The sequence below is a fragment of the Malassezia pachydermatis genome, assembly GCF_001278385.1.
Source record: "Malassezia pachydermatis strain CBS 1879 chromosome Unknown scaffold2, whole genome shotgun sequence".
In the NCBI taxonomy this organism is placed as follows: domain Eukaryota; kingdom Fungi; phylum Basidiomycota; class Malasseziomycetes; order Malasseziales; family Malasseziaceae; genus Malassezia; species Malassezia pachydermatis.
In genome coordinates, this window is record NW_017253139.1 from 632,069 (window position 1) to 655,742 (window position 23,674).

The 23,674-nt window shown below is 53.3% G+C and overlaps 15 protein-coding genes across 15 annotated transcripts; 9 read left to right on the forward strand and 6 right to left on the reverse strand.

Annotated features, from left to right (window-relative positions):
• Window positions 1–141: 141 nt before the first annotated feature.
• On the forward strand, window positions 142–986 carry Malapachy_2399 (dash complex subunit duo1; the record flags this gene model as incomplete). Its single annotated transcript, XM_018136889.1, has 4 exons — window positions 142–444; window positions 472–591; window positions 623–881; window positions 913–986. 4 exons carry the CDS (start codon window positions 142–144, stop codon window positions 984–986), a joined length of 756 nt encoding a protein of 251 aa, XP_017993252.1.
• A 260-nt stretch (window positions 987–1,246) lies between these two features.
• On the forward strand, window positions 1,247–4,923 carry Malapachy_2390 (oxysterol-binding protein; the record flags this gene model as incomplete). Its single annotated transcript, XM_018136880.1, has 2 exons — window positions 1,247–1,274; window positions 1,304–4,923. 2 exons carry the CDS (start codon window positions 1,247–1,249, stop codon window positions 4,921–4,923), a joined length of 3,648 nt encoding a protein of 1,215 aa, XP_017993257.1.
• A 202-nt stretch (window positions 4,924–5,125) lies between these two features.
• Malapachy_2401 (hypothetical protein) lies at window positions 5,126–5,967 on the forward strand (the record flags this gene model as incomplete). Its single annotated transcript, XM_018136891.1, has 7 exons — window positions 5,126–5,259; window positions 5,301–5,334; window positions 5,372–5,429; window positions 5,454–5,504; window positions 5,541–5,664; window positions 5,699–5,920; window positions 5,952–5,967. The coding sequence occupies 7 exons, from the start codon at window positions 5,126–5,128 to the stop codon at window positions 5,965–5,967; spliced, it is 639 nt and encodes a 212-aa protein (XP_017993246.1).
• A 179-nt stretch (window positions 5,968–6,146) lies between these two features.
• On the forward strand, window positions 6,147–6,823 carry Malapachy_2402 (spc3-signal peptidase subunit; the record flags this gene model as incomplete). The annotated part of the gene is made up of 5 exons (XM_018136892.1): window positions 6,147–6,154; window positions 6,186–6,317; window positions 6,348–6,501; window positions 6,530–6,645; window positions 6,673–6,823. 5 exons carry the CDS (start codon window positions 6,147–6,149, stop codon window positions 6,821–6,823), a joined length of 561 nt encoding a protein of 186 aa, XP_017993245.1.
• Window positions 6,824–7,534: 711 nt separating this feature from the next.
• On the reverse strand, window positions 7,535–8,785 carry Malapachy_2407 (hypothetical protein; the record flags this gene model as incomplete). Its single annotated transcript, XM_018136897.1, has 1 exon — window positions 7,535–8,785. The coding sequence occupies one exon, from the start codon at window positions 8,783–8,785 to the stop codon at window positions 7,535–7,537; it is 1,251 nt and encodes a 416-aa protein (XP_017993248.1).
• Window positions 8,786–9,058: 273 nt separating this feature from the next.
• On the reverse strand, window positions 9,059–9,442 carry Malapachy_2378 (hypothetical protein; the record flags this gene model as incomplete). Its single annotated transcript, XM_018136869.1, has 2 exons — window positions 9,059–9,249; window positions 9,280–9,442. The coding sequence occupies 2 exons, from the start codon at window positions 9,440–9,442 to the stop codon at window positions 9,059–9,061; spliced, it is 354 nt and encodes a 117-aa protein (XP_017993383.1).
• Window positions 9,443–9,632: 190 nt separating this feature from the next.
• Malapachy_2384 (kinase-like protein) lies at window positions 9,633–11,744 on the reverse strand (the record flags this gene model as incomplete). Its single annotated transcript, XM_018136874.1, has 2 exons — window positions 9,633–11,678; window positions 11,730–11,744. 2 exons carry the CDS (start codon window positions 11,742–11,744, stop codon window positions 9,633–9,635), a joined length of 2,061 nt encoding a protein of 686 aa, XP_017993203.1.
• Window positions 11,745–12,143: 399 nt separating this feature from the next.
• Window positions 12,144–14,219, forward strand: Malapachy_2393 (tbc1 domain family member 10a-like protein; the record flags this gene model as incomplete). The annotated part of the gene is made up of 1 exon (XM_018136883.1): window positions 12,144–14,219. The coding sequence occupies one exon, from the start codon at window positions 12,144–12,146 to the stop codon at window positions 14,217–14,219; it is 2,076 nt and encodes a 691-aa protein (XP_017993254.1).
• Window positions 14,220–14,240: 21 nt separating this feature from the next.
• On the reverse strand, window positions 14,241–15,689 carry Malapachy_2406 (proteophosphoglycan 5; the record flags this gene model as incomplete). Its single annotated transcript, XM_018136896.1, has 2 exons — window positions 14,241–14,702; window positions 14,730–15,689. The coding sequence occupies 2 exons, from the start codon at window positions 15,687–15,689 to the stop codon at window positions 14,241–14,243; spliced, it is 1,422 nt and encodes a 473-aa protein (XP_017993249.1).
• Window positions 15,690–15,757: 68 nt separating this feature from the next.
• On the forward strand, window positions 15,758–17,062 carry Malapachy_2360 (phosphotyrosyl phosphatase activator; the record flags this gene model as incomplete). Its single annotated transcript, XM_018136851.1, has 1 exon — window positions 15,758–17,062. The coding sequence occupies one exon, from the start codon at window positions 15,758–15,760 to the stop codon at window positions 17,060–17,062; it is 1,305 nt and encodes a 434-aa protein (XP_017993314.1).
• A 99-nt stretch (window positions 17,063–17,161) lies between these two features.
• Window positions 17,162–17,833, reverse strand: Malapachy_2411 (hypothetical protein; the record flags this gene model as incomplete). The annotated part of the gene is made up of 1 exon (XM_018136901.1): window positions 17,162–17,833. The coding sequence occupies one exon, from the start codon at window positions 17,831–17,833 to the stop codon at window positions 17,162–17,164; it is 672 nt and encodes a 223-aa protein (XP_017992808.1).
• Window positions 17,834–18,165: 332 nt separating this feature from the next.
• Malapachy_2398 (hypothetical protein) lies at window positions 18,166–19,191 on the forward strand (the record flags this gene model as incomplete). The annotated part of the gene is made up of 2 exons (XM_018136888.1): window positions 18,166–18,338; window positions 18,378–19,191. The coding sequence occupies 2 exons, from the start codon at window positions 18,166–18,168 to the stop codon at window positions 19,189–19,191; spliced, it is 987 nt and encodes a 328-aa protein (XP_017993253.1).
• A 90-nt stretch (window positions 19,192–19,281) lies between these two features.
• On the forward strand, window positions 19,282–20,650 carry Malapachy_2371 (cyclin-like protein; the record flags this gene model as incomplete). Its single annotated transcript, XM_018136862.1, has 3 exons — window positions 19,282–19,685; window positions 19,718–20,542; window positions 20,569–20,650. 3 exons carry the CDS (start codon window positions 19,282–19,284, stop codon window positions 20,648–20,650), a joined length of 1,311 nt encoding a protein of 436 aa, XP_017993378.1.
• An 80-nt stretch (window positions 20,651–20,730) lies between these two features.
• On the forward strand, window positions 20,731–22,868 carry Malapachy_2389 (dna mismatch repair protein; the record flags this gene model as incomplete). Its single annotated transcript, XM_018136879.1, has 2 exons — window positions 20,731–21,173; window positions 21,200–22,868. The coding sequence occupies 2 exons, from the start codon at window positions 20,731–20,733 to the stop codon at window positions 22,866–22,868; spliced, it is 2,112 nt and encodes a 703-aa protein (XP_017993202.1).
• A 43-nt stretch (window positions 22,869–22,911) lies between these two features.
• Window positions 22,912–23,593, reverse strand: Malapachy_2380 (yip1-domain-containing protein; the record flags this gene model as incomplete). The annotated part of the gene is made up of 4 exons (XM_018136871.1): window positions 22,912–23,089; window positions 23,119–23,300; window positions 23,330–23,493; window positions 23,527–23,593. The coding sequence occupies 4 exons, from the start codon at window positions 23,591–23,593 to the stop codon at window positions 22,912–22,914; spliced, it is 591 nt and encodes a 196-aa protein (XP_017993207.1).
• Between the last annotated feature and the right edge of the window lie 81 nt (window positions 23,594–23,674).

Genomic DNA, 23,674 nt, shown 5'->3' on the forward strand with positions numbered 1-23,674 from the left:
CCATGGTTGAAACACACCAAGGCAAGACAAGGTGCGTTTAGCGCACGGCCTGCCTGTCGTAGCACCCTATCAGTCACGTGACGCAATACAACGCTGCAACGCGCACGACGCGAATAGGGTGTACAAGTTGTCGGACGCAACATGAGTGATACGACACCGCTAGCTCATCGCACGTTGGGCGATGAGTCGACATTCGATCAAAGTATTGGGGATACCACATCGAATGTATCGCTTTTTCACAAAGGTGACGACTCCCTGCTGAGCAATGTGCTGCTGGGCCATAATGATGCAGCATCAACATTGCAGGCACTTCGCACGTCCCAAACGGAGGGCGAGAGCGAGTCCGTCGCTCAAATTCAAGCTCAATTAAACCAACTACAAAAACTTAATGATGTCTTTGAATCGTACGAGCAGGCTCTGACAGGGAGCCTTGGCCAAATGGAGGTACGTGCTTTCATATGCTCATTCCAGACCTTCTCGCAAAAGATCCGTGAGACAGATGCCTTGCTAGATACCTACTTGAACTTATTGACTCAAGCAGAACGTCGCCGCATGCAACTAGCAGATCAGCAATGGCAAGGGACTACCAAGGTGAGTATCTTACAAAGGCTAACATAATTAGGAAGCTGAAATGCTTGCTGTGCAGAAAGAAGAGGAACAGCGAAAAGCTGCTGCTGCTGCTCTTAAAGCATCAAGGACAACAGGAATGACTGCGTCGCGCTCGGATCGCCTTCATGCGTCTACAACGCGACACTCTGCCTTGCCAACACGCACGGGAGGACACACACGCACCACGCGTGCACAAGCACCCACAACATCAGCGCGTACGACGTCTGCAACGGGACGTACAGCGACAGGACCTCGTGTTGGTACGAGTACGCGTACGTCGAAGGCATCGCTAACGCATTATAGCCCAAGCAGAAAACCGAAGAGCCCCTACAAGACCCGGTTCTGGTATCCCTGTTCGTGGACACCCGGCACGTTAATGCTTATAGAGTACTTTGTACGATAGTCATGGAGAATTTGCTATGCGTCAGCTATGTTCCGGGCATTGCAATCGAGAACAAGAGGCCCAGTAGGGTGAGAGGGGTAAGGAGCCAATGAGCAAAGTCGAAATGGAGTTTCTTATTTTGCCCCGCTCGGGTTTTTCAATGTAATAATTGCCTGTCGCAAGGGATTCTGCCATGTGGCTTTCGCCCGCCTACAGTGCGCCCGGGAGGATATCCGTGCGTTTCCCAACCGGACCATGTCACAAGAGAGAATGGAACGACAAGGTATGTAGACTTCAATCTGACAACGAAAGGTTCCCCTATCACGAGTCTTAGACTCTTGAACGCGTTCCGACGTGATGACCGCCCTGCGATTGAGAGCCTAATCTCTCAAATTGATACATCTCAACCCTTGCCTCATTTGGAGTCGCCTCTGCATATAGCCGTGATGTGCGCAGACCCCCAGACGATTGATTTTGTGCTTCGCCACCTTCATATGGACCCGAATACGCAAGCATCTGATACTGGCAACACGCCCCTGCATCTGGCTGTATCTACGGACCGTTTGGAAGCGGCTGCCTTGCTGCTATCGCAGCCCAGCATCAACGACACGATTGAGAACAAGGATATGAAGACGCCCATGCAGCTGGTGACATCGACGGACATGATGCATCTGCTGCAGAATTCACGCGCTGAACTGCGATCGCGTATTGTGTATGAGCTGGAGGATTATGAGGCGAAAGCGTCGCAGAATGTGATGGGAAGTGAGGAAGAAATGGCCTTACTAGCGACGGTCTGTCTTCCTCGTGTCACAGCGGTAGACCTCGCAGTGGTGAGCCATACGTCAAACAACGATGTACTTCACAGCGCTGTTAAGTATAAATCGACGGACCTCATCAAGGCTTGTGTGAACAAAGGCGTCGACCCCTATGTCAAGGATATCAACGGCCGCAGTGCTGATAACATGACAGAAGACAAGATGATTCACGCCCTGTTGCGGCAGCTAGCGCATGCAGGTGCCGAAAACTCCATCAGTCTTCAGCAGTCGCCCAAGTATCGTGGATTCATGGGCAAGTGGACCAACTATGTGCACGGTTTCAAGACACGTTGGTTCGTGTTGGAGGATGGTGTTCTATCGTACTATCGAAGTCCAGAGGAGGAAGGACGTCAAGCCCGCGGTGTAATCCACATGCGTCATGCGGTCATCGTGCCAGACCGCAAAGAACGCAACCGATTCGAAATTGTGAGCAAGTCGAGCAAAGACACAATGCGTTGGTACTTGCGCAGCAGCGATGCAGCGGAATGTGTGCGTTGGATCCAGATCCTCGAAAAGGCTCGCCAGTTTTTGCAGTCCGACTCCTCATCGGCGCCTGACAAGAGTGTCGCTGCAACAATGAACCAGACCTCCCCTATGATCAACTCGCAAAGCCATCGCTTGAGCGGCTCGTTTGCTGAAGCGCCTGAGCCGGTCACTTCGCTGTCGGACAACATGCAAGAACTCACCTTTGATGACGCTGCCAGCGACGTTGGCAGCGTCGATGGCAGCGTCAGCGGGAGCACGGTCCTGCCGCATGTGAAGAACTTTGCTATGGTCAACAATATGATGACGCTACACTTTGAAGTATCCATGCAGCTGCTCGATGAGCTGGAACGCTCCGAAAATGCGACAAGCACGGGGCTGGCGGCGCCTGTGCAAGCAAGCAATGTGGTCGTTCCTACAGCCAGCACGGGCATTCCGCAGCCTGTGGCTACCGTATCTTCTACCTCGGCACGCTCGCAATCTGAAATCCGTGCGGCACTGCGTCGCTCGATGGAAGAGCGTGCCCAGCTTTGGCAGGAGTTTAGTACTATGACACAAGAGCGCGAGACGTATATGCGTAAGGAGATTGAGCGCTTGGAGAGGACTCGTCAGCTGTGGGAAGAGCAGGTGATGCTGATCGACAAGCAGCACAACGAGCTGATGGAGGAGCTGCGTGGCACGGCAAGTGAGAATGCACAGCTTCGCAAAGAGCGTCGCCTGTTCCAACAAAATGGAGCTGCTATTTCGACGCCAAGTAACGAAGATGGTCCTGTGCAAGACCAGTCCAACGGACTGCCGCATGCCGTGAGTGCTACAGCTGGTGCTGTTACGGCTGCCGCGGGCGCTGCCGCAGGCGCAGCTGGAGCAGCAGCTGGAATGATTTCGCACATCCTGCCGTCGCGCCAAAACACGTACAGCAGCGATACATACGATGACGACGATGATGAGTTTTACGACTTTGGTGAGACGGACGATACGTCGAACCTGTACGTCGAACCAGCATTGCAGTCGTACCATGACGACGACCAGGAGGTGGCGCCGAATGTGCCGGACAAGGACAATGCACCGCAAAAGCCGGACGAGGGTGCGGGCGCTGATGCCGATGTGGTGAGCGAGCGCAGTGGAGCGACTGGCGCTACAGCGACTGGCGCTGGCGCAGGGGCCGCCACGGCTGGAGCCGCAGGCGCTGCCGGCGCTGCATCGACGAGCGACGACAAGGCGTCGGCAAGTGACAAGAAAGAGGAAGACTCTGCTACGCCCAGTTCCAGTGAGGACGATGAAATGTTCACTGGTCCTGGGTTCGATCCGTACAACCATTTGCGTCACAAGATGCCGATCGGTAAAGACAACCGTCCTTCGATGTCACTGTGGGGCATTCTCAAGAACAACATCGGCAAAGACTTGACGAAGATCTCGTTCCCTGTGGCCTTCAATGAGCCTACGTCGATGTTGCAGCGCATGTCGGAAGACTTGGAGTTCTCGGAATGCTTGGATGCGGCCTCGAAGCAAAAAGACTCGCTTCGACGTATCATGTTTGTGGCTGCCTTTGCGATGTCAAACTATAGCTCGACAATTGGGCGAATTGCGAAGCCTTTCAACCCCATGTTGGGTGAAACATTTGAATATGTTCGTCCCGATCGTCACTACCGCTACGTAAGTGAGCAGGTGAGCCACCATCCTCCGATTTCAGCATGTTTCTGTGAGTCGCCTACGTGGGAGTATATGGGCTGCGTGGATGCCAAGTCCAAGTTTATGGGTCGCACCTTTGAGATCAAGCCTACCGGTGTGGCGCATGTCAAGTTGAAGGTCGATCCTGAATGGATCCCTGGTGGCCAAGGCACTAGCTTGGCTCACGCGCCTGGTGATGATAAACACGTGCTGGAGCACTACTCGTGGAACAAGGTGACAACTTGTATCAGTGGCTTCATTACAGGGTCGACGACGATTGACCACTATGGCGATATGGTAGTCACCAACCATGCCACCGGTGAGACATGCACACTGACGTTCATGCCGCGTGGCTGGCGCAGTGCGAATGCCTTCGAGATCCGCGGTAAGGCTGTGGATGCCAATGGCAAGACACAGTGGGAAATCGCCGGACGTTGGAACAGCCAGCTGATTGCACGACCAGCTACCAGTGGCTCTAAGGACTTGAATCCAGACTCGCAAGTGAGCCAGGATGACAAGAACTTGTTGTTATGGCGCAACAGCAAGAAATATCCTACACCTTTCAACTTGACTCCATTTGCCATTACGCTCAACTCACGCCCAGATGGCCTGAAAGATTACTTGCCGCCCACCGACTGCCGCCTACGTCCCGACCTTTCCGCATTTGAGGTGGGTCAGTTTGACAAGGCAGACCAGCTGAAAGTGCAGCTTGAGCAACTGCAGCGCGAGACTCGTGTGAAGCGCGAGCAGGGTCAACTTCCTCCCCATAAGCCTCACTGGTTTGCTAAGACGACTGACAAAGACACGAATGCATCGTTCTGGAAGCCTCTTACATCCAAGGATGAGCATGGCCGTGAAACGATGAACTACTGGATTGAGCGAGCTGAAGTTGGCAAGAAGCGTGCCAATCAGGAGCAAGCTGAATGGAAGGGTTGTGACCACATTTTCGGTAACATTGCTCAGTAAAAAAAGTACATACATAGACCCCGTTAGATGCGAAGCTTTTCTCTGCTAACGTCGAGGAGCCCCGATGCCCACCCGATCGATCCAGATCCCAAGCCCAGCGGGACAGATGCCCGAGGTGTTTTTTTTTACTAAGCGACTTCCTCCCCTCGACCGTCGCCGACCCAGCTCACTGGGTTCTGCACCGACTTACACAATTGCCGTGATGTCTGCCTTTCGCGCGACGCGCACGCTGCTAAACAAGGCCCCTCGCATCCCTGAATCTCCTCACAAGTACCACTACACGGAGGGCCGTACTCCGTTCTGGCGCAAGGTTCGCGATATCCTCTCGGTGAACCCGTATGTATTTCAGCTACCAATCCACCGAACTAACGCTGTAGGGACATTTCGTCGGGTCTGCCGCTCCCGCTTCTGGTATGTACTGGGAAAGATGATGTATTTAACAACACAGAACCGTTACCCGCAGCCTGCTTCGCGCCCTGAGAAGCCTGCTCCGGTGCCATCGAAGGGTATGTGTTTGAGATAACGTCAAGTGCATGTACTGACACTGGTGCTTCGTTATGCTTTGGACTTGGCAGCTTCCGGTATGTATAAGAGGAAGTATGGCTCTGACATTCTAGATATTGCGCAGAACTTGTACTATGACCGTGACTTCCGTCGCAAGTACCCTCAGACGGAAGTGATTACGCAGCAGTACCTGACGGAATTGCTGCTCGCCTCGCCCAACGAGGACGGCACAAAGAGGTATGTGTTCCGCGGGCGTACGCTCATATTATAGCCTGCCACAACCTGGCTCCGAGCAGACGACTGCGCTCACTCGCCCCTCGGACCTGGCCTCGCCTACGGCCTTCACTGAGGTCTTGGCCCAAGTGCAGGAGCAGCCTGAGAGCAAGTACTCGGCCTCGAACATGCCGCCTTCGTTCCCGTCGACGAAGCCCCAGCACATTTTGAAGATCCAGAAGGGTGCGATCCCCCACGGCAAGTTCGACTACTTCCCTGTGTACGTATCATGTACCTTCTAACATATATAGCGAGAACTATGCCTAGGTATAGATAGATGGAATCGAACTCTGGGACCTACTAAGATAGTTGTGTGGATGGTGGGCCTGCCAGGTTCGTTCGTCTGGCCCAGTTGGATCGTAGGCGAAGCCGTGTGTGCCTCTGGCGGACCACGTGGCCTAAAGCGGTGTCTTCCCTCGAACGTGGGGACTCGACGCGCTACGACCATGTATAGGTATGCTGCTAGTGACACTAATAGAACGCAGTCTGTATCAAAGGGCGAACCTCATCTCTGCCTTTGCGCTTAGTGTGTTGTCGGTCGTCCTCGCACTAGTAGCGCTCACGGGCTTGCAAGTAGAGCGCCCCGTGTTTTCCATTGATGTCAAGGATGTGGATATGTACGTTGCTTACGACACTGACATGTACAGTGTGTATGGTCGCGCGCGGTACCATGCGGATCGTCGTATCCAGAGCTACCTGGAAACGACATTTGATCTCGATATGGACTTGGAGCCCCTTTTTAACTGGAACACAAAGCAAGTGTTCCTGAGTCTCACGGCGTCCTACAAGTCGCCCAAGCGGGTAGGTTGTTCCTTGTACTCATCAACAGGGCACCAATGATGTGGTGATTTGGGACAAGATTGTGCGCCCCACAGATCAGACAAGTATGATTCTACACGATGTTCATCACAAATACGGTCTCCGTGAATACACCAAGTCCTTTGCGTACGTGACCATCAGCTAACCAGACAGGAATATCACGTCGATGGATTTCCGCTTGGAATACAATGTAATGCCCTATGTCGGTTTCCTGCAACGTGGCGTGACACTTCGATCGGCTCCCATCACCTTCGAGGAGAGCCCAACGCTGAAGAGCAGTAAAGTAAAGCTCATGCCATATTAATGTAGAACAGAACGAAACAGGGTATGACTATGAAGACATTAGCTTAGCGCTGAGAAGAAGGTGCGCTTCCGCTTGGCCCGCGACTCCTTCTCTGCCGAAGCCGCTGCACTAGCACCAGCCATCTTGGAAGGGGGTAAGACAGGTGCACGAGTATCATTCGAGTCCGAATCCGAGTCCGAATCCGAATCCGAGTCTGAATCAGAAGACGACGAAGACGATTCAGATTCAGATTCGGATGAACTGGCCGAGGAGGGCTCGGCCGTATTGGAGCCACCAACATCTGCACTGACTTCAGAAGCACTGGTCGATACGAGCGGGCTTTCTTGGCGCGACAACGTACGGCGTAGAGCTGAAGGCCGAAGTTCAGAGAGCTTCGTAAACAGTCCTGACGAGGCACGCTGCTTTGGCTGAGAGGACACGTCCGACGAGGGGCGGTCCACAGCGTCCATATACACAGTATTGGAGCGCTGAGGTGTGCTAGATTGAGGGGCAGGGGCAGGTCCGTGCATACGGGATTGCGAGCGGCTCGAGTGAGACTCTGGTTGCGAAAAGAACGGTTCCATGCTTTCAAAGCTCGTGGCAGTTTCATCCAACATGGAGGTGTCATCGGTCAAAGACTGTGGTAAGGCTGAGCCTGCAGAGTGGGTAGGTACAGTACGGACTAGGCCCCTTTCCATGGAAAAAGGGCAGTGTCAGTCATGGATCACGAATTTAACGAGAGTACTCACGTGTAGAGGCCTCTTGCGAGGCAGCGCCATCCTTGCCAACCAGAGAAACCAGGAGCTTTTGCTCCTCACGCTCTGTAGCATTTTTACGCTGTTTCTTCGCTTTCAGGTCGTTCAAACGTTGCTGCATGGCGACGGAGCCTTCCGCCATGAGAACCTGCACAGCAGCTGCAGCCGCAGACGCGTGCTCGTCGGTGCGTACATCGTGGACAATAGTCGTTTCATCGCCCGCATTCGTTGTATCCGGGACGTCATCGTCTGCAGCTGCTGGGACAGGCTGGTGTCCTTGCTTCGCCTGCTCCTTCTCCAGCTTTTTGGCAGCCTGTTCAGCCCGAAAAGCCTCCATTTCCGCTTTCGTACGACGATGGCGTTTTGGCTTATCGGTATCCTGCGAAGGCGGAGGCATGGATTGTGAGGAAGGAGGAGCCGATTGCGAGAGGGGAATGTCTTCGTCGTCCTCGTCCTCGTCGTGAGCAGCGTTTAGTTGGGCTGGCTCCTCATGCACAGCCGCTACCGTACTCTGTTCGGCAGGGGTTTCCTTGGCTTTACGCTTACGTGACGATTTGGGCGTCGACGCGACAGAGGGCGCTGCCGCTGGGGGCTCATTTGGGTCTGTGAGACGCGCTACCTCTGCCACAGAGGAGTCGGCCACATGGCTGGTGGGAGCAGCCGCCGTCTCCGAAGACGGCTCAGGCATAGGTTCTGCGGTCACCGGAGGAACAGACGGCGTAGCAGAGGTAGAGGTGCCCTTCGACTTGCCTCGACGGCCACGAGAAGTCTTAGAAGGTGTAGCAGCAGGCTCTTGCGACGGAGTCGAAGCCGATCCAGCACTTGTCCCAATGCTGGACTCTGGGAAGTCCACATGCACTGTAACAGAAGGCTCGCGCGAAGCAAATACTTGGAAAGCACGAATATCCTCACTGTCATCCAAGTCGATGCGCATACCATCACCGGCTTGGTACGAGAGAGAGATGGGTGTACCAGCCGCCAAATGGTATTTGTCCGCGACAGCTTTACGTGCGGATGCAAGGCTAAAGGTGGAGTCCAAGACGCGGTTGAAACCTTTGCCAAACGAAGTACGGAAAGCCACGATCGTCTGCCACATCGGAGTACGTAAATCCAAGGGGTTGTTGAAGCCAGTATCTGAGTGTGTAGGACCGCGCGATTTCCGGCGCTTTGGCATAGGCGAAGCCGTGTGTTCACCTGCAGGAGCAGATGCCGACGGTGTAGGGGGCATAGGTGTAGTAGACTTGGGACCTTTTGCAGAGTTTCTTTTCTTCGAAGGTGATTTGTTCACCTGCGGGGAACTAGTTTGAGCTGTCACTGCGACACTGCGATCCGCTGGAACGATGGAGACCGCCATAGCATGGCATGGCGATAGCAACACGACGACTACGCGGGCCAGTACATCACGTGATCGCGTTGAACATGGTGAAACCTTCAGGTACGCTGATGCAGGGCCAGGGCGTCTAAGGATAGCTCTCTATCGGAATCAAACTAAAGAATACAGTTAAAAGTCAGTAGCACGTCCGCCGAAGGACCACTCAGATTTCCAGCGAAGCGGGTCGGATTTCGGCCCTCCCACTTCACCAGTTTCAGGGTTGGTATCGCCTTTGAAGTCAGCGGCAGGGGCTTGGCGGGCATCCGGATGGAGATTAATCACGTTGCCATCTTCATCCTCGCTCACAAAGGGCGTCTTATCTAGGTTGATTAGTAGAGACCAAAACATACTTTCATTTTCACGAACAAGCCGTTCAAACTCTTCTTGGTCCTCCTTGGGAAGTCGCATGGGGCTAGGGCGGTCGAAGGGGAACTCTGTACATGTTGTAGAGCCGGTGGAAAAAGAACGCCGCAGGAACAGACCAGGACGTAGAACGTTGCGTAACAGCAGCATGGCAAAAGTAAGAAGAAGAGGCGTACATGGCCCCTACCGCCACAGTATACCTCCACTTTCAGACCGACTGATGCAGAGAGAGCAGCAACACCCATGAAAAGATTGTAATATGTACGAAGAACTAACGAAAGAGAGAGAAGGAGGGAAAATCGTAAATGCAAGCAAAGAATGAAAACGGTGCTTGTTCGAGTTACCGTGCGCGCGTCGCAGCAGTAAACGGGCGCACTGTACGAGCAGGACTCGAGGGCAGGGCAGAGAGCCGCGTACGCGATACGTCGGTACGTGGGATACCGGAGCTGAGAGCAGGACGCGCATCTGTTGGTCGCAGAAGGGAAGACCGACGTCGGCGCTGCTCCAGGAAAGAGCGACGACGAGCAGCGGCATTTTCTTGATCCGCCTCGAGGTTGGCCATACGAGCAGGAACACCGCGTGGCTTGACAGGACCAGGCGCCAGTTGGACATCCTCGCCGCCTGTATCTTCTTGTGCGTCGGATTTGAGAGACTCGAGTGGGATACGGACCACTCGCTTGAGGAAGGGCGAGGGTCGTTCCTCTTCGTCGACAAGAAGCCACTGTGGATCCTGCGGCAACGCATTCAAATCCTGTGGTACTGTGCGCGAAGAAGGAAGGCCAGATGTCGTACTCTTCGCCTGTGACGTAGCACCGAAAGATGTGGCTCTTGACTTGCGTGGCGTGGGTATCACAGAGGGACGCCAGGGCAAAGCTTCGCGCCACATACACGAGGCATCTTTCATCGAGCAGTCGGACACGTCTGCCTCAGCACGACGCAAACGCGCCAATGCCGAAGGAACAGCGGTCGTAGTCATCACAGCGGCCGACGTACGTGCTGGTTCTTCATCGTCGACCCATTCCTCTTCTGTCGCCGTGGGCATGGTCCGCGAAGCAGGCGACTGCAATGACAATGCACCTTCTTCTATGCGAGACCGAAGCAGTTCTTCCCCTTCCAATCCCTTGGTAGGCAAAAAAGAAGAGCGACGCGGTTTGCCACGATGCGATACTCGACCCAGCGAAAGACTTTCTTGGCGTGTGGCACGCAACTGCGCAATCAAGGTATCCTTTTCTTGCAGAGCTCGACGTTGGCGTTGCAGTTCCTCTTCCATCTGGGCTTTCTCACTGCAATACTGTTGAAGCAGCTCCTGACGATACGAGGTACATGCTTCTTCGCGTCGGCATAACTCCAATTCGCGCGTATGCAAAGCCACTTCACGTTCGTCCAAAGCTTGCAAACGTGCATCGTTATCGGACGACAACGCAAAGGCTTGAAAGCGCTCATCTAGCTCCTTTTCTCGCTGTGCAAGAGCGGCCTCCCGTGCTGTGAAACTCTCCACCTGTGCCTGCAAACGTTCCTTCTCACGTTGGACCGACTTGTGCAAAAGAGCGACTTCATGGGTCCGGCATGCCATCTTCACCTGCTTGATCTGCAACAGTTGACGAGTTGTGGGACGGCGTCGATGATCAAGTTGCAGCATCGCATTCACGGCTTCTTGCAAGTCGCGTGAGTAGGGTCGTGGCAAAGATGGGATCATGCCCTGCTTGATTTTGCGCGTAAGCTCTGCCTGGTTGGCCGCATCAAATGGAGGCGATAAGGCGCAAAGTTCATAGACAATACACCCTAAAGCCCATACATCCGACTTTATATCGTAAGGCTGTCCTGTAGCCAGTTCAGGACTCATGTAATAGGGTGTGCCGACGTAAGTATTTGCAAAAGCTTGGGAAGCAATCTGCTTGCTCAGACCAAAATCGCCCAGCTTGACATTCTGATCAGCGTCAAGAAAAACATTCTCTGGCTTCAAATCACGGTGCAGAATGGCCTGCGAGATGCCACGGGTACCCGGTGGGCCGTGGACGGATGTGCGATAATGGCACGCTTCCAATGCGGCGGTCATTTGCGCAAAGAACGACCAAACAGTATCTTCCGGAAGGTGCGTCTTGGTGCGTCGGCAGCGTTTAATAATTGCACCAAGATCACCGCCTTCACAGAGCTCCATGACGATGTAGAGGATGCCGTTTTCTGTGTCGACATATCGCTCTTCGTAGCGCACGACATTGTCATGCTGAAGTGTGCGAAGGATATTTACCTCAGAGACGATATGTTTCCGATCTCTCTCACTCATACGCTCAAAGTTGAGCTCCTTTCGAGCGAACAGTATGCCATCCGACTTGCGGCGCACCTTGCGGATCAGTCCAAAGGTGCCACTACCAATGACATCCAAGGCCTCATCTATCGAGAGTTAGTGTCTGTCCCTCCCAACAAAGAAATAACGTACACCCATCGATAACATGGACCCCATTGCCTGCTGAGCGACGAGGGATAGCCCCTGCTCCCGGCCGCATACTGAAGCGCGGACGAAGAGGATCCTAGGAACGACTCGCAAAAATGACCCCGCCTTCTCACGTACGTAGAAACCAACACTCACGTAGGTGTTACTTGCGCACGTGGAGTCACGTGATGACCTGAACCCTGCGAGGCGGCGTTGTAGTGGGCGTTGGCAAGGGCTTAGTAGGCGTGCAGTTGTCCATAGGGGAGGTGCAATCAACGTAACGTGCGGACTACCAACGACTTTTTGGTCTCAATCACTACAGGCACGTCATACCTTGACGAAGGCATGGATGAAAATTCATGGCGAGAATGGTGGCGCTTTGCCGTGGAGGAGCATGGTATAGGGACCTGTACTGCTTCGATGAATCGGGCCCCGTCCGGCCAGCCTGATATGCTGGCTTTTCGCCAGGGAGAACAGGTCACAGTGTTGTACCAAGTCGCGCACCCTGGTCATGCAGACTACCCTGGGGGTCTATATCTGGGATGTTGTGCGTACTCGATTGGATTGTTCCATGGAAGTGACATGCGTGTCATGCCTCCGCTCTATTCTGTGGGACTCGTAGACGCACAGATTCCGTTGAAAGAACGTGCGAAGGCCCCTACTACACCTGTACAAAGCATCCATCTTCCGCCAGGGTATGTACTCACACGAACCAAGCCATTTGAGGAGGCTCCTTCCGAGGCGCCAGCGCCGTCCACCTCTTCACAGACCTTGCCGCAGACTGTGCGCACCCCGCCTGTGATGAGTATGGATCCTGAGGAGGACGAGAAAATGTGGGGGGACAGTCGCGATGGAGAGGACCCTACGTATGCCATCTATGATGCCTACTTTCAGCCCGTGGGATACAATGACATGCCATCGAACAAAGGAGATCGGCCTGCAACCAATCACAGTCATGAAGCCCTGTTGCAAGCGTTGGATGGCCTCGACACGGCTGATGTGTCAGGGGTGGCCGACGACTCAATGGTGCACCCACGTCCGATTGACGAAGCTATGAACCAGATGACTGGCGATGGAACGAATCGGCTTTTGCGCGACTCGATCTCGATTCCCGAAACGCAGATGTCGAGTACGACGCGATCGACGTCCAATGCGAGTGGGTACCATGGTAAGTATGTTCAGACGCCCGAGTTTGATCGGATGTACCACCGGCAGTCAACGCCGCATCGAACGGGAGGCCGGCCCATAAGCTCGGACATGGGTCATGTAAGCTCGCCCTTGCGCAGGCTGCATACGCCAGAGAAGGCAAGTACACCGATACGTTCGCTACCTATGATGGCCTCCTCCTCGTCCCTGCCGACGCCGCGGTCTGGAACGCCTCAGGATGGGACGCTTCCCACGCCGGCGCCAAGCGTGCATGGTTCACCTATTGGGAAGCCGACGTTGGACACGTCGGAGAACGCTTTGTCAGAGCGAGCGCAGCTTTTCCAGCAATGGACAACGCTCCTGACAGATCGATCCAAAGCCAGTCGGACGCACAAGAAAGCGTTGCAGCTGGTCCATGTGGGTGTGCCGCATGCGCTGCGTGGGCGTATATGGATGTTGATGGCCGGCAAGAGGATGCATCCCAAAGAAGGCGTATTTCAAAAAATGTGCCAAGCGTGTGAGGAGTCGCTGCAGGATCCGACCAAGTACCCCTTCTCGATGCTGATTGAGCAGGACCTGGACCAGTGCTTCCCCAAGACGCAACCGTTTGAGGGCTTGAACGGCTCAACACGTGATGATATCCGGCTGATTTTGTACGCCTATGCTTATTACCACCCTGACATCGGGTACACAGAGGGCATGTGCCTGGTGGTAGGTATTTTGCTGACACACTTGGAGCGTGAAAATGCGTTTTGGCTCCTGGATACCTTTGTGCGCGAGTATGGGATGGATCGCGTGTACGCAGGCCACATGCAGCGACTGCATATCGACAACTTTGTGGTCGACGAAATCCTGCGCTTGGTCCGCCCGGCCCTCCACCATCGCCTGAAAGACTTGCACATCGAGCCTATTCTGTTTATGCCAGGCTGGATCTTGCCGCTGTTTGTTCGGACGCTGCCATGGACCACTCTCCTCCGCGTATGGGATATGTTCTTATGCTACGGACATCCCTTCTTGATCCGTGTCGTTGTAGCGATCGTGTGCCTCAGTGAGGAGTCGCTTATGCAGCTCACTGACCCGAACGATCGGTCTGCGGCATTGCGGCAGCTTGTGTTTGTCAACCCTGCGCCGCTAAATGAGCAGCAGCTTCTACGCCAGGCCTTGGAACTGCCGATCACAGACAAGGAGATTCTCAAGATGGAAATCTCAGCTGAAGGCTTAGTGAACCCCGCCGCGCGACCCTCGACGGCGCTGGATCGCAACGAGAACGTGTTGCGGGGACAATTGCAAGGGAAACCTGTAACGAAAAAGACACTTCGTTTGCTTACAGGTCGCAAGAAACGCAAATAAGGACAATATATACATCATTATCTAGCATGCATGTAGGACACGAACAGTCTTATCAAAACCACAGCTGGCAATGCGACCATCTGGCAGGACGGCCACGCCCTTAATCACCGTGTTGCCGCTTTGGCGCCAAGCTGCGGCTGCAAGGGCCGCATTCACAGAGGCCGACGAATGCGACGTCGCTGCCATGCCATGGCATCGCACTCGGGCAAGGATCTCGCCAGAGAGGCCGACCAGACGCAAGAGACCATCTTCGCCTGTCACCCACACCGCATCGCCTGCCTTCGTCCATGCATGCCGCGGATTCGCGAACGCAGACGAGGGCGCCTCTGTCCAGAGCGTAGTGCGCCGCTGCTGCGAAAAGAGAGGGAGGAGAAGCAAGCGCGATAGTGAATGGTTCGCTGTGCTGTCAATGCGATCCGTGCCGCCATGATCGCCTGTTTGCGCAGCAACATACTTGCCAGAAGGATGCAACGTCAGATGCAGCTGTGGATAAGTATACAGTATACATACCAAGGAGTAGCCAGCATGGTAGTCATCTGGATCCGGGTTGGTATTGTAGCGAGCCATGGTCCAATCTGGCGCTGCTTCGGGCGCCGGGGATGACATGGGCAAAGCGACATAGTGCAGCTCAACATTGTCGCGGCACGTATACACCAGCCATGTTCGCTCCGTGGACCATGGTTGTCCGTCTGGCGAGACAGGGCCTAGCACGAACAAGATCGATTCAGGGTTGGTAGTCACAGGCATTTTGTGCACATGGCGATACGTCGGGACGCCGTCATGCGCCACGACTTCGTAGATATGGATGGCTTTATCGTAGCCAGCACTCGCCATAAACCGACCGTCGTCACTATGCGCGATGCGGACGACAAACTTAGTATGATCTTTGAGCGTTTGGACCGCGCGATCGCATGTCAAGTCCCATACGATCACTTTGCCATCCATGCCAGCTGTCACGGCGTACGAAGGGTACGCTGACGCTTGGGAGACGTCCAGGACAGCGGCATCGTGCCCACCATAGGCATCCTTGTACAGCATTCCCACGACTTCGCCTGTCGTTGCATTCGTGAACACAATACGTTTGTCGGCCCCGGTCGTCGCTACGCACGGGCCCTCCATGCCAGGGTACGTAGCAGGAGCGATGGACAGAATGTTGCCAGTATGCAAGTGTTCGTACGTATGCTGAAGGGTATAGGAGGTAGGCGAGGCCGGTGTCGGTAGTATATCATCGTCCTGCGTGTCATGGGTTAACGATACATTCGCGAGCTGCTCCGCCATGGCCTTGGAGGCAGCATGCTCAATCAGTGTGCGCAAATCACGCGAGACGGTAGGAAATGCAGTAGCATCAGATTGAGTGTATACACGCTCTGCCTCAAAAGCGGCCAATGTGTCGTGGTACTCGTGCGAACGCAAGAATTGCGCAACGATCTCTTCGCACGTCTGCCGCATGTCATCGCGGCTCAGCTGCATGGCGGAAGAAGGACAGGAACAAAATGGGGCCCAAATTCGCCTCTCCACTTCGACATCATCGCACGTCCATGTCGCCGTCCAACATGGATCTCGCAGCGAAGGAGGTCTTGGCCAACAAGCTGCGCCATCCGGGCCATACTACGGCAGCGGCGCCACCGGCGCCGCCACCAAGCGCTGGACCTACGGATCCTTTTGAAGGCGCTATCGAGCCTGTCTTGATCACTGAGCCTGTCGGCGACGAGCGGCCACGCAAGCGCATCGTCACAGCTCGACATCTTGAACACTTTCAGCACACCGCACTGTTCGGCGAGATCCTTGGATTTATTCGTGCTTGCAACCAAGCAGTAAAGGGGCATACACTGACGGAGTCAGAAGACGTAAGCCCTGTCATCCAAAGCCTTCTTGACGTGCTGGACCGTGTCCGTACCTTGGTCGACGAGACGCCGCGCGATACAGACTCTGCTTCGGTCTCCCGCTTCGGCAATCCTGCTTTTCGTACCCTATATACGAAGATTTGCGACGCTACGGATACGTTGCTACAGCGCATTCCCGGCCTGGAAGGCGATTCTCACCGTGCCGCACGTCAGCAACTGTCGGTTTATTTTTACGAAGCATGGGGCAACGCGAAACGTATTGACTACGGCAGTGGTATGGAGCTGAATTTCCTGTGCTGGATGCTGGGCCTGGTGAAGTTGGGCGTTCTTGATCTGGCAAAGGATGCCAGGACGTTGGTGCTTCGCGTATTCTGGCGCTACATTGAGATTATGCGTGTGATCCAAGCCACGTACTGGCTCGAACCTGCTGGTAGTCACGGCGTATGGGGCTTGGACGACTACCATTTCCTGCCATTCTTGTGGGGCGCCGGTCAACTGGTCGATCATCCGTTCCTTCGTCCCAAGTCCATTCACGACAGCGAAATGGTGGACGAGTGTTCGACCAAGTACATGTACTTTGCCTGCATTCAGGCCATCAATGCTGTGAAAACCGAGTCGCTTCGCTGGCATTCCCCCATGCTCGATGATATTTCCAGCGTGCGTACATGGGCCAAGGTCAATCAGGGTATGGTCAAAATGTACCTAGCTGAAGTGCTATTGAAATTACCAATTGCACAGCATATCTTTTTCGGCTCACTTCTGTCGTTCGGTGATATGGACGACGACGATGTTGCGGGCGTCGAAGAAGACGAGCATGGCCATCGCTTCGAGGCGGGAGCAACACCGCACAAGCATGGGCACGGCGAGGGCCAAGCCGCCGGCTGGGGCGATTGCTGCGGCATTCCCATACCCAGTGTATTTGCAGCCCTGGAGAAGGAGCGAGAGGCCGGACACCGTCCTGCGACCGAATGGCCCGTTCGACGTATTCCTTTCGACTAGTAACAGCAACAAATAACCATTATGATTCAACTAACTAGGTAACATGCATGATAGTTGCAAGGTGCATCACTGCAACTACGATTCAACAAGGCCCTGCCTTTAAACAAGAGTGAGGTTGTTGGCCGACGTGCCGTTGTTCGACACCGTCACAAACTTGTCAAGCTGGCCAACCGAGTAAAACTCACCAGGAGCCGGGCGGCCAACGAACTGCAGCGTCTTGTTGGCCTCGTCGAACTCAAAGTACTGGGAGAACTGCGAGCTGTCGTCGCTGAACGAGCAAGGCTGAATCTGCAGGTGCGAGTTCTGCGCAGCCAGAACAGCAGCGTGCACACACTGCTGCTGCACGGCGTCAGTAGTCGAAAGCAGACCATAGTGCTTCGTGCCGTTGGCCTTGTATCCCATAATGTCAGAGTCGCATTCCGTGAAGACCATAGGCGCAGCCTTGTCACCGACCACCAGCTCCAGAGGGGAACCCACAGTTGAGACATTCATGTTGTTAGCCTGCAGGGTACCAGACACATTGTAGCTGGTGCAGTTGATGTTGCTCACAATCTTCGAGTTGGCAGGGGCAGGAGCAGCCGCGGGAGCCGGGGCAGGAGCAGGCTCCGAGGCCGGGGCTGGTGGCGCAGGGGCCGGGGCAGAAGCGGGGGCCGGGGCAGAAGCAGGAGCAGGAGCAGGAGCCGGGGCCGGCGCGGGGGAGGAGGTAGGAGCCGCAATCACAGCCTGGCAGGCAGCAAGGGCAAGCAGGACAGGGGCCGCGCGGAAGTACATCTTGAAGGGAGGGGTGTGAGGTGGACAGAAACGGTAGACTGGTTATTTATATACGGATTGCTTGTTGAAGGGTGGGAATCTGTCCACAATGTAGGGCCATGCGGAAGGTGTTGAACAGTTGCATATGAGGCCTGTAATTGGGGCCTTGGCGCGTTTAAAATAGAATTCAACATGTTTGTCGTTCCAACACATAGGGACATTGTGTTTCTATCCACGTGATGACTAAATTCGGCACCCTCTTTAGACGGTTTTGTACGGAATAGGTAATCTTCGGTGTCGACCAGATTTCTAAGTGGCAGTGCTTACCTTTTTTAAGTCATCGACCTGCGAAGATGCCTGTAGGCGAATGGGTGACACCATCGCAAACCGAACAGGCATTCCTGTTGCAGGCGCTCAAGACATCGGCAACTCGTGTCGATGGTCGGAAGTTTGGACAAGGTCGTCCTATTGATATCCAGTTCAATGAAAGGCTAGGTTGGTGCCAAGTATCGATAGGTGATACCATGTATGTAACACGCGTCGCATTTCCCCACTGACATGCTAGTGTGGTGGCCTCCGTCGAGGCATCCCTAGGCCCACCTCGTGCTGAACGGCCGTATGAAGGCCAGCTTCATATTGTGACAGACATCTCTCCGATGGCAGGTGTTGAGTATGATGCCGGCGGTGTAGCGGGCGCGACGGAAGCACGTGAGCGCGAAGCGTTGTTTGATCGCATGATCGATCGCGCTGTACGTCATACGGAAGCTGTGGATCGCGAAGCCCTATGTATTGTGGCCGGCAAGGTCGTGTGGTGCGTCACACTGACCGTCCATTTGATGGCGGATGCAGGTGCACCTGTAGATGCAGCTGTATTGGCCAGCTTTTTGGCCTTACGACACTTCCGCAAGCCTGAGGTCTCGGTAGTGGATGGCGAAGTCATCGTGCATTCCTCTGACGAACGTGTGCCTGTACCATTAGCATGCCATCATCTCCCTTTGGCCGTGTCGTACGCCATCTTTGTCGTGCAGCCGTCCACGGATGAAGAACGAGCTTTGCTCCTGGCGCAGTCACGTACAGCCTCAGCAGGGCTGGATGAGCATGATATGGACGTGGACAATGCACCAACCGACGTGGATGTCCCTGTTGCTCTGTTGGATCCGTCACTATTGGAGCAGACACTGGCGCATTCCAGCATTACTTTTGTGATCAATGCACAGCGCGAAGTCTGTGTACTCGATAAGGCGGGTGGTGCCTCGTTGCCCTACAAGGCCATCCTTGCTCTCCTCCAAGATGCTGCGATACGGGCGGGCGAACTCAATAAACTCGTGGAGGCTGCCCTGACCAAGGACGCGAGTGAGCGTGTGGTCTCTGTAACGTAGATCTACTTGTACAATAGCGTATACCTACCTATATATATATTCTCACTCTCACCTCCCTCCACTTGCTGCCCTTGTCGACCCCTGGCCGCCATGACCGACGCGACATGGACTGTGCATACAGCCCCCCACCCAAAGATCGATAAGTTGTCTGAGCCGACGGAGGTAACCCCACCTGCATATGGTCCCAAACCTTCCTATTTGGAGTCTAGCCAGGCGCGACACTGGATGTTCAGTGCACGGGAGCTACAACGGCAAAAACAGGAAGCACATGACCATGCCGCTTCCCTCTTGCGATCAGCGACAGATGCGGAGGCTTCTGTTGAGCCTCTTTCTGCCGAGGAAGAGGTAGCGATTATACGTTTCTATCTCCTTCGAATTGGGAAGATCGTCAAGGCGTTCGGACTGCCTTCGCTCATCGAAGCGACAGCCATGACACTCATGAAACGCTTCTATTTGCGGAATTCGTGCATGCAATTCCATCCGAAGCTCATCATGTATGTATCAAAAGCGAGAAACTCATATCCAGGTTGACCAGCATCTACCTTGCTGCCAAGGCAGAGAATTACCCTATACCTTTATCGCATTTCTGTGCTCAAATCAACAAGAGTGCAGGTGCAGCCCCGACTGAGAGTAAGCCATCAGCCGCGCGAGGCGATGTGACGGAGAGTATTCTCAGTGAACTTGAGTATGGTATGGTGTTGAGTTTAGACTTTGAAGTGGCTGTCCATGGCGCACATCGTGCTCTTTATGGCTTTATCTTGGACTTGCAAACGGTGGAGCCATCGCTTACACGCGACGATTTGATGGTGTTTGCAGGTACTGCACAAGGCTATATTCATATGAGTCGTTTGACAGACGCCGAGTTTCACTATGCACCCTCCCAAATTGCCATTGCTGCTTGTTATATGGCAACAGCGTCGCGGCCTCAAGGCGAGCCTCTCAGTGGGAAGACGTTGGTTCTCAAATGGATTGATGCGAAGGCATCAATGGGTGCCACACTGCATATGAAGCAGAGGCACGAGCGCAGCACATGGCAACAAAAGCGACAGGACATTTATACCAAAGGCAAGAAAGTCAGCGCTTTTGCGCCAGCTTCAGAGGCAACAGCTGAGACGGGATCTTCATCTGAAGAGCATTCTGTCGACTATATCAAAGAAAATGGCCTTGGAATCGAGAAGGACACTTTACTCTCTATTGTAGGGTCTATTGTCGAGTTGATCCGATCTGTCATGGCGCCGCAACAAAAACCAGAAGAAGCACCACGTCCAGCGCTCGATATGGAACGTGTGAAATCCATTGATCTGAAATTACGTGCTACATTGCTCCAATTTGACAAACTACATACTGAAAGGTTCGTTTTATTTATACTCATTCCAGTTCCCGCAAACGTAGTGCTGGCGAAGAGTCGGGTCCGACCAAGCGCGCACGCCTCGATACCCAAGACTCGGATTCCGAGTGATCTCGTTTATGTAGGTGTGTACAACATCGATGGCCCACAACGCGCTTCTACCACCTCCACACACCGCGTTGGCTCTCGCGATGGAGGAAGCGTGTAGCGACACGGCGTCCGGTAGAGAAGCACGTCCGTCAATCGAGCGACTGCATCCCGATGTGATCAATCGAATAGCGGCTGGAGAGGTATGTTCTTTATTGTATCTTATATCTCTGATCATTCAACGCCCATCCAACGCATTGAAAGAGTTACTGGAGAACAGCTTGGATGCTGGCGCAACACAGATCAAAGTGATATGCAAAGAGGGCGGCATGAAACTACTGCAAATCCAAGACAATGGATGTGGTATACAAAAAGATGATTTACCTCTTCTGTGCGAAAGGTTTGCCACGTCCAAGCTACGCCAGTTTGAGGATCTTTCCCACATGACGACCTTTGGCTTTCGTGGAGAAGCATTAGCCAGCATCAGCTATGTATCTGCCTCAGTCCAGGTAGTGACCAAGATAAGAAAGGATGCATGCGCCTATAAGTACGTTGTGAAGCTCTGACACATAGGGCTGCCTATTTTGCAGGGGCATTGCAATCGGATCCTACACCTTGCGCTGGGACAGATGGAACGTCGATCACTGTCCAAGATCTCTTTTTCAATGCACCACAAAGAAGAAAGGCATTCAAATCCAATTCTGAAGAATACAATCGTATTCTTGATGTCATGTCCAAATATGCACTTCATTTCGGTGCCAGAGGCGTAGGCTTTTCCTGCAAGAAAGCTGACGTTGCTGCCCTCGATTTGAATACACCAAGCCGGTCTTCCTTGTCTACCTTAGATGTGATTAAAGTTGTATATGGGTCGACGTTGGCCAGAGATCTTCTTCATATACCCCCCATCGAAGAAGACGCGCTCGGCCTCCGTGCTGAAGGTTGGATGAGTAATGCCAATTGGATCTCGAAGAAAGCCGTTTTCATATGCTTCATCAATGATCGTCTTGTGGAAAGTCCTAGTTTAAAACGCGCTTTGGAGTCAATGTATGCTTTATTCTTACCGAAAGGACGTCATCCATGGATCTATGTACATATTACTATTGATCCTACTCGCATTGACGTCAATGTACATCCGACTAAGCAGGAAGTTCATTTCCTAGATGAGGAGGACATTTTTGAGCTCATTACTACCAAGGCCCAAGACATTCTCTCCAGTCACAGTTCATGTCGTGTATACTCTACGAACAAGGCGCCCATGGGCAAAGAGGTATCTGACAATACAGTTCAAATCCTCCGTTCACAATCGTCTGAACGGTATGATCCTCGGCATCTTGTGCGTGTAGATCACAAGGATCAGTCCTTGGATGCTATGTTGGTTACACCAAAAAAAGCAACTGTATCACGCGTAGATGGGTCAGATGCAATTCCAGAATCAGCGTGTGAACTGACCAGTATCCTTGAATTACGGCGCGAGTTGGACACAGATGCCGATCCTCATCGTACGACTATGCTTCAAAATCATTCTTTTGTGGGCGTTGTAGACTTGAAAAAAGGCCTAAGTCTTATACAATATGGAACGCAGCTGTATTTGGTGCACCACGGCATTCTAGTTGAAGAGTTTTGCTACCAGCTTGCCCTGCGCCAGTTTGGCGCTTATATCACCGTGCAGTTGGATCCACCGACCCTTCTTTCGGACCTTGTGGGTCTTGGGTATGATATGGAGGATGATGAGGAGCAAAAAAAGGCGATCGGTATTCCCCGTGAGGATGTTATCCAGCGCATCTGTCGGACCATTCTACGTCGTGCAGATATGCTGCAAGACTATTTCGGTATTGAAATTGATCCAACAACTGGGCTCGTCCATGCTATTCCAACGCTCCTTCCCAATCATGGTCGTTTCGGACTCGCTCTAGAACGTCTTCCCACCTTCTTCTTTCGTCTGGGGCCCCAGGTAGACTGGGACAATGAAAAAGGCTGCTTTTATACAATGTGCCGTGAACTGGCGTACGCTCATGTGCCCGCCAGCTGTGGTACCTACCATTTGACGATCCCAGATGAAGCTCAAGAGGAAGAGACATGGACCATCCAGCATGTTTGGTTCGCGCATATGTCCAACATACGTGGCCGAATCGTCGTGCCGAAATCTATGCCCGAGGATGCTATGCTTAAGGTGGCTAACCTGCCGGATTTGTGTACGTATTTGGTATACCTAACCGAAGATCGTGTATTTGAACGCTGTTAATGATTCAAGTCTATTCAAGGGTATAGTCTATCAGCGTAGTTCGTTATTTCGCGCCCGCATCAAATACACTCAACAGCGCAAAGCATGCATAAAACAAACCCACTGGGTAAGCAACTAGAAATCGCTGGTTATGCATGTTTAAGATGGACACAAAAATACCAGACGCTGACGTGCAACACCACAATATAAACAATGGCGAAATGATCAGGCCAAGGGTGCCACTACAGGTTAAAAGAAGAGAGCAACGTACTTGAGTTTAATGAAGACATTGATGATCGTCAGTAAGCACAGAGGAAGAAGGCAGTATCCAAGCACACTAGTCACACGCGAGGCGTCAATACCACCGTCCGACATGAGGTTGAGAATGAGGTAGATGGAAATCACACCCATTAAGCCCACACCATAGACATAGCCAAACTGCGACTTGCCCGACTGAGGATAAGCTTACATCGTCGACGTACCAAAAGAAGTAACATTCCGAATACAAAACAAAACAAAAGGGGCCCGGCTAGATCTGTGTCGTCCATCATATGGGCATCCTTTGGGTGATCGGGAGAAAACTTGTGAAAGGGATTCAGGACAGCCAAGGATTTGTCCCAAACATGAGGCAAATTGATGTCAAGCTCTGTTACATGTTAAACGAAAATATACTACAAACCTTCCATCAAGGAAGGCTCACCAGGAAGCCCTCCTGTGCCAAATGCTGAGATCCAATCTGTTGACATGGTCGTACTCCAACACGGCCATGCAACGCGACGGACGTGATGGGTTTGGATGATGACTAATCAACAGGGCACGGATCCTGC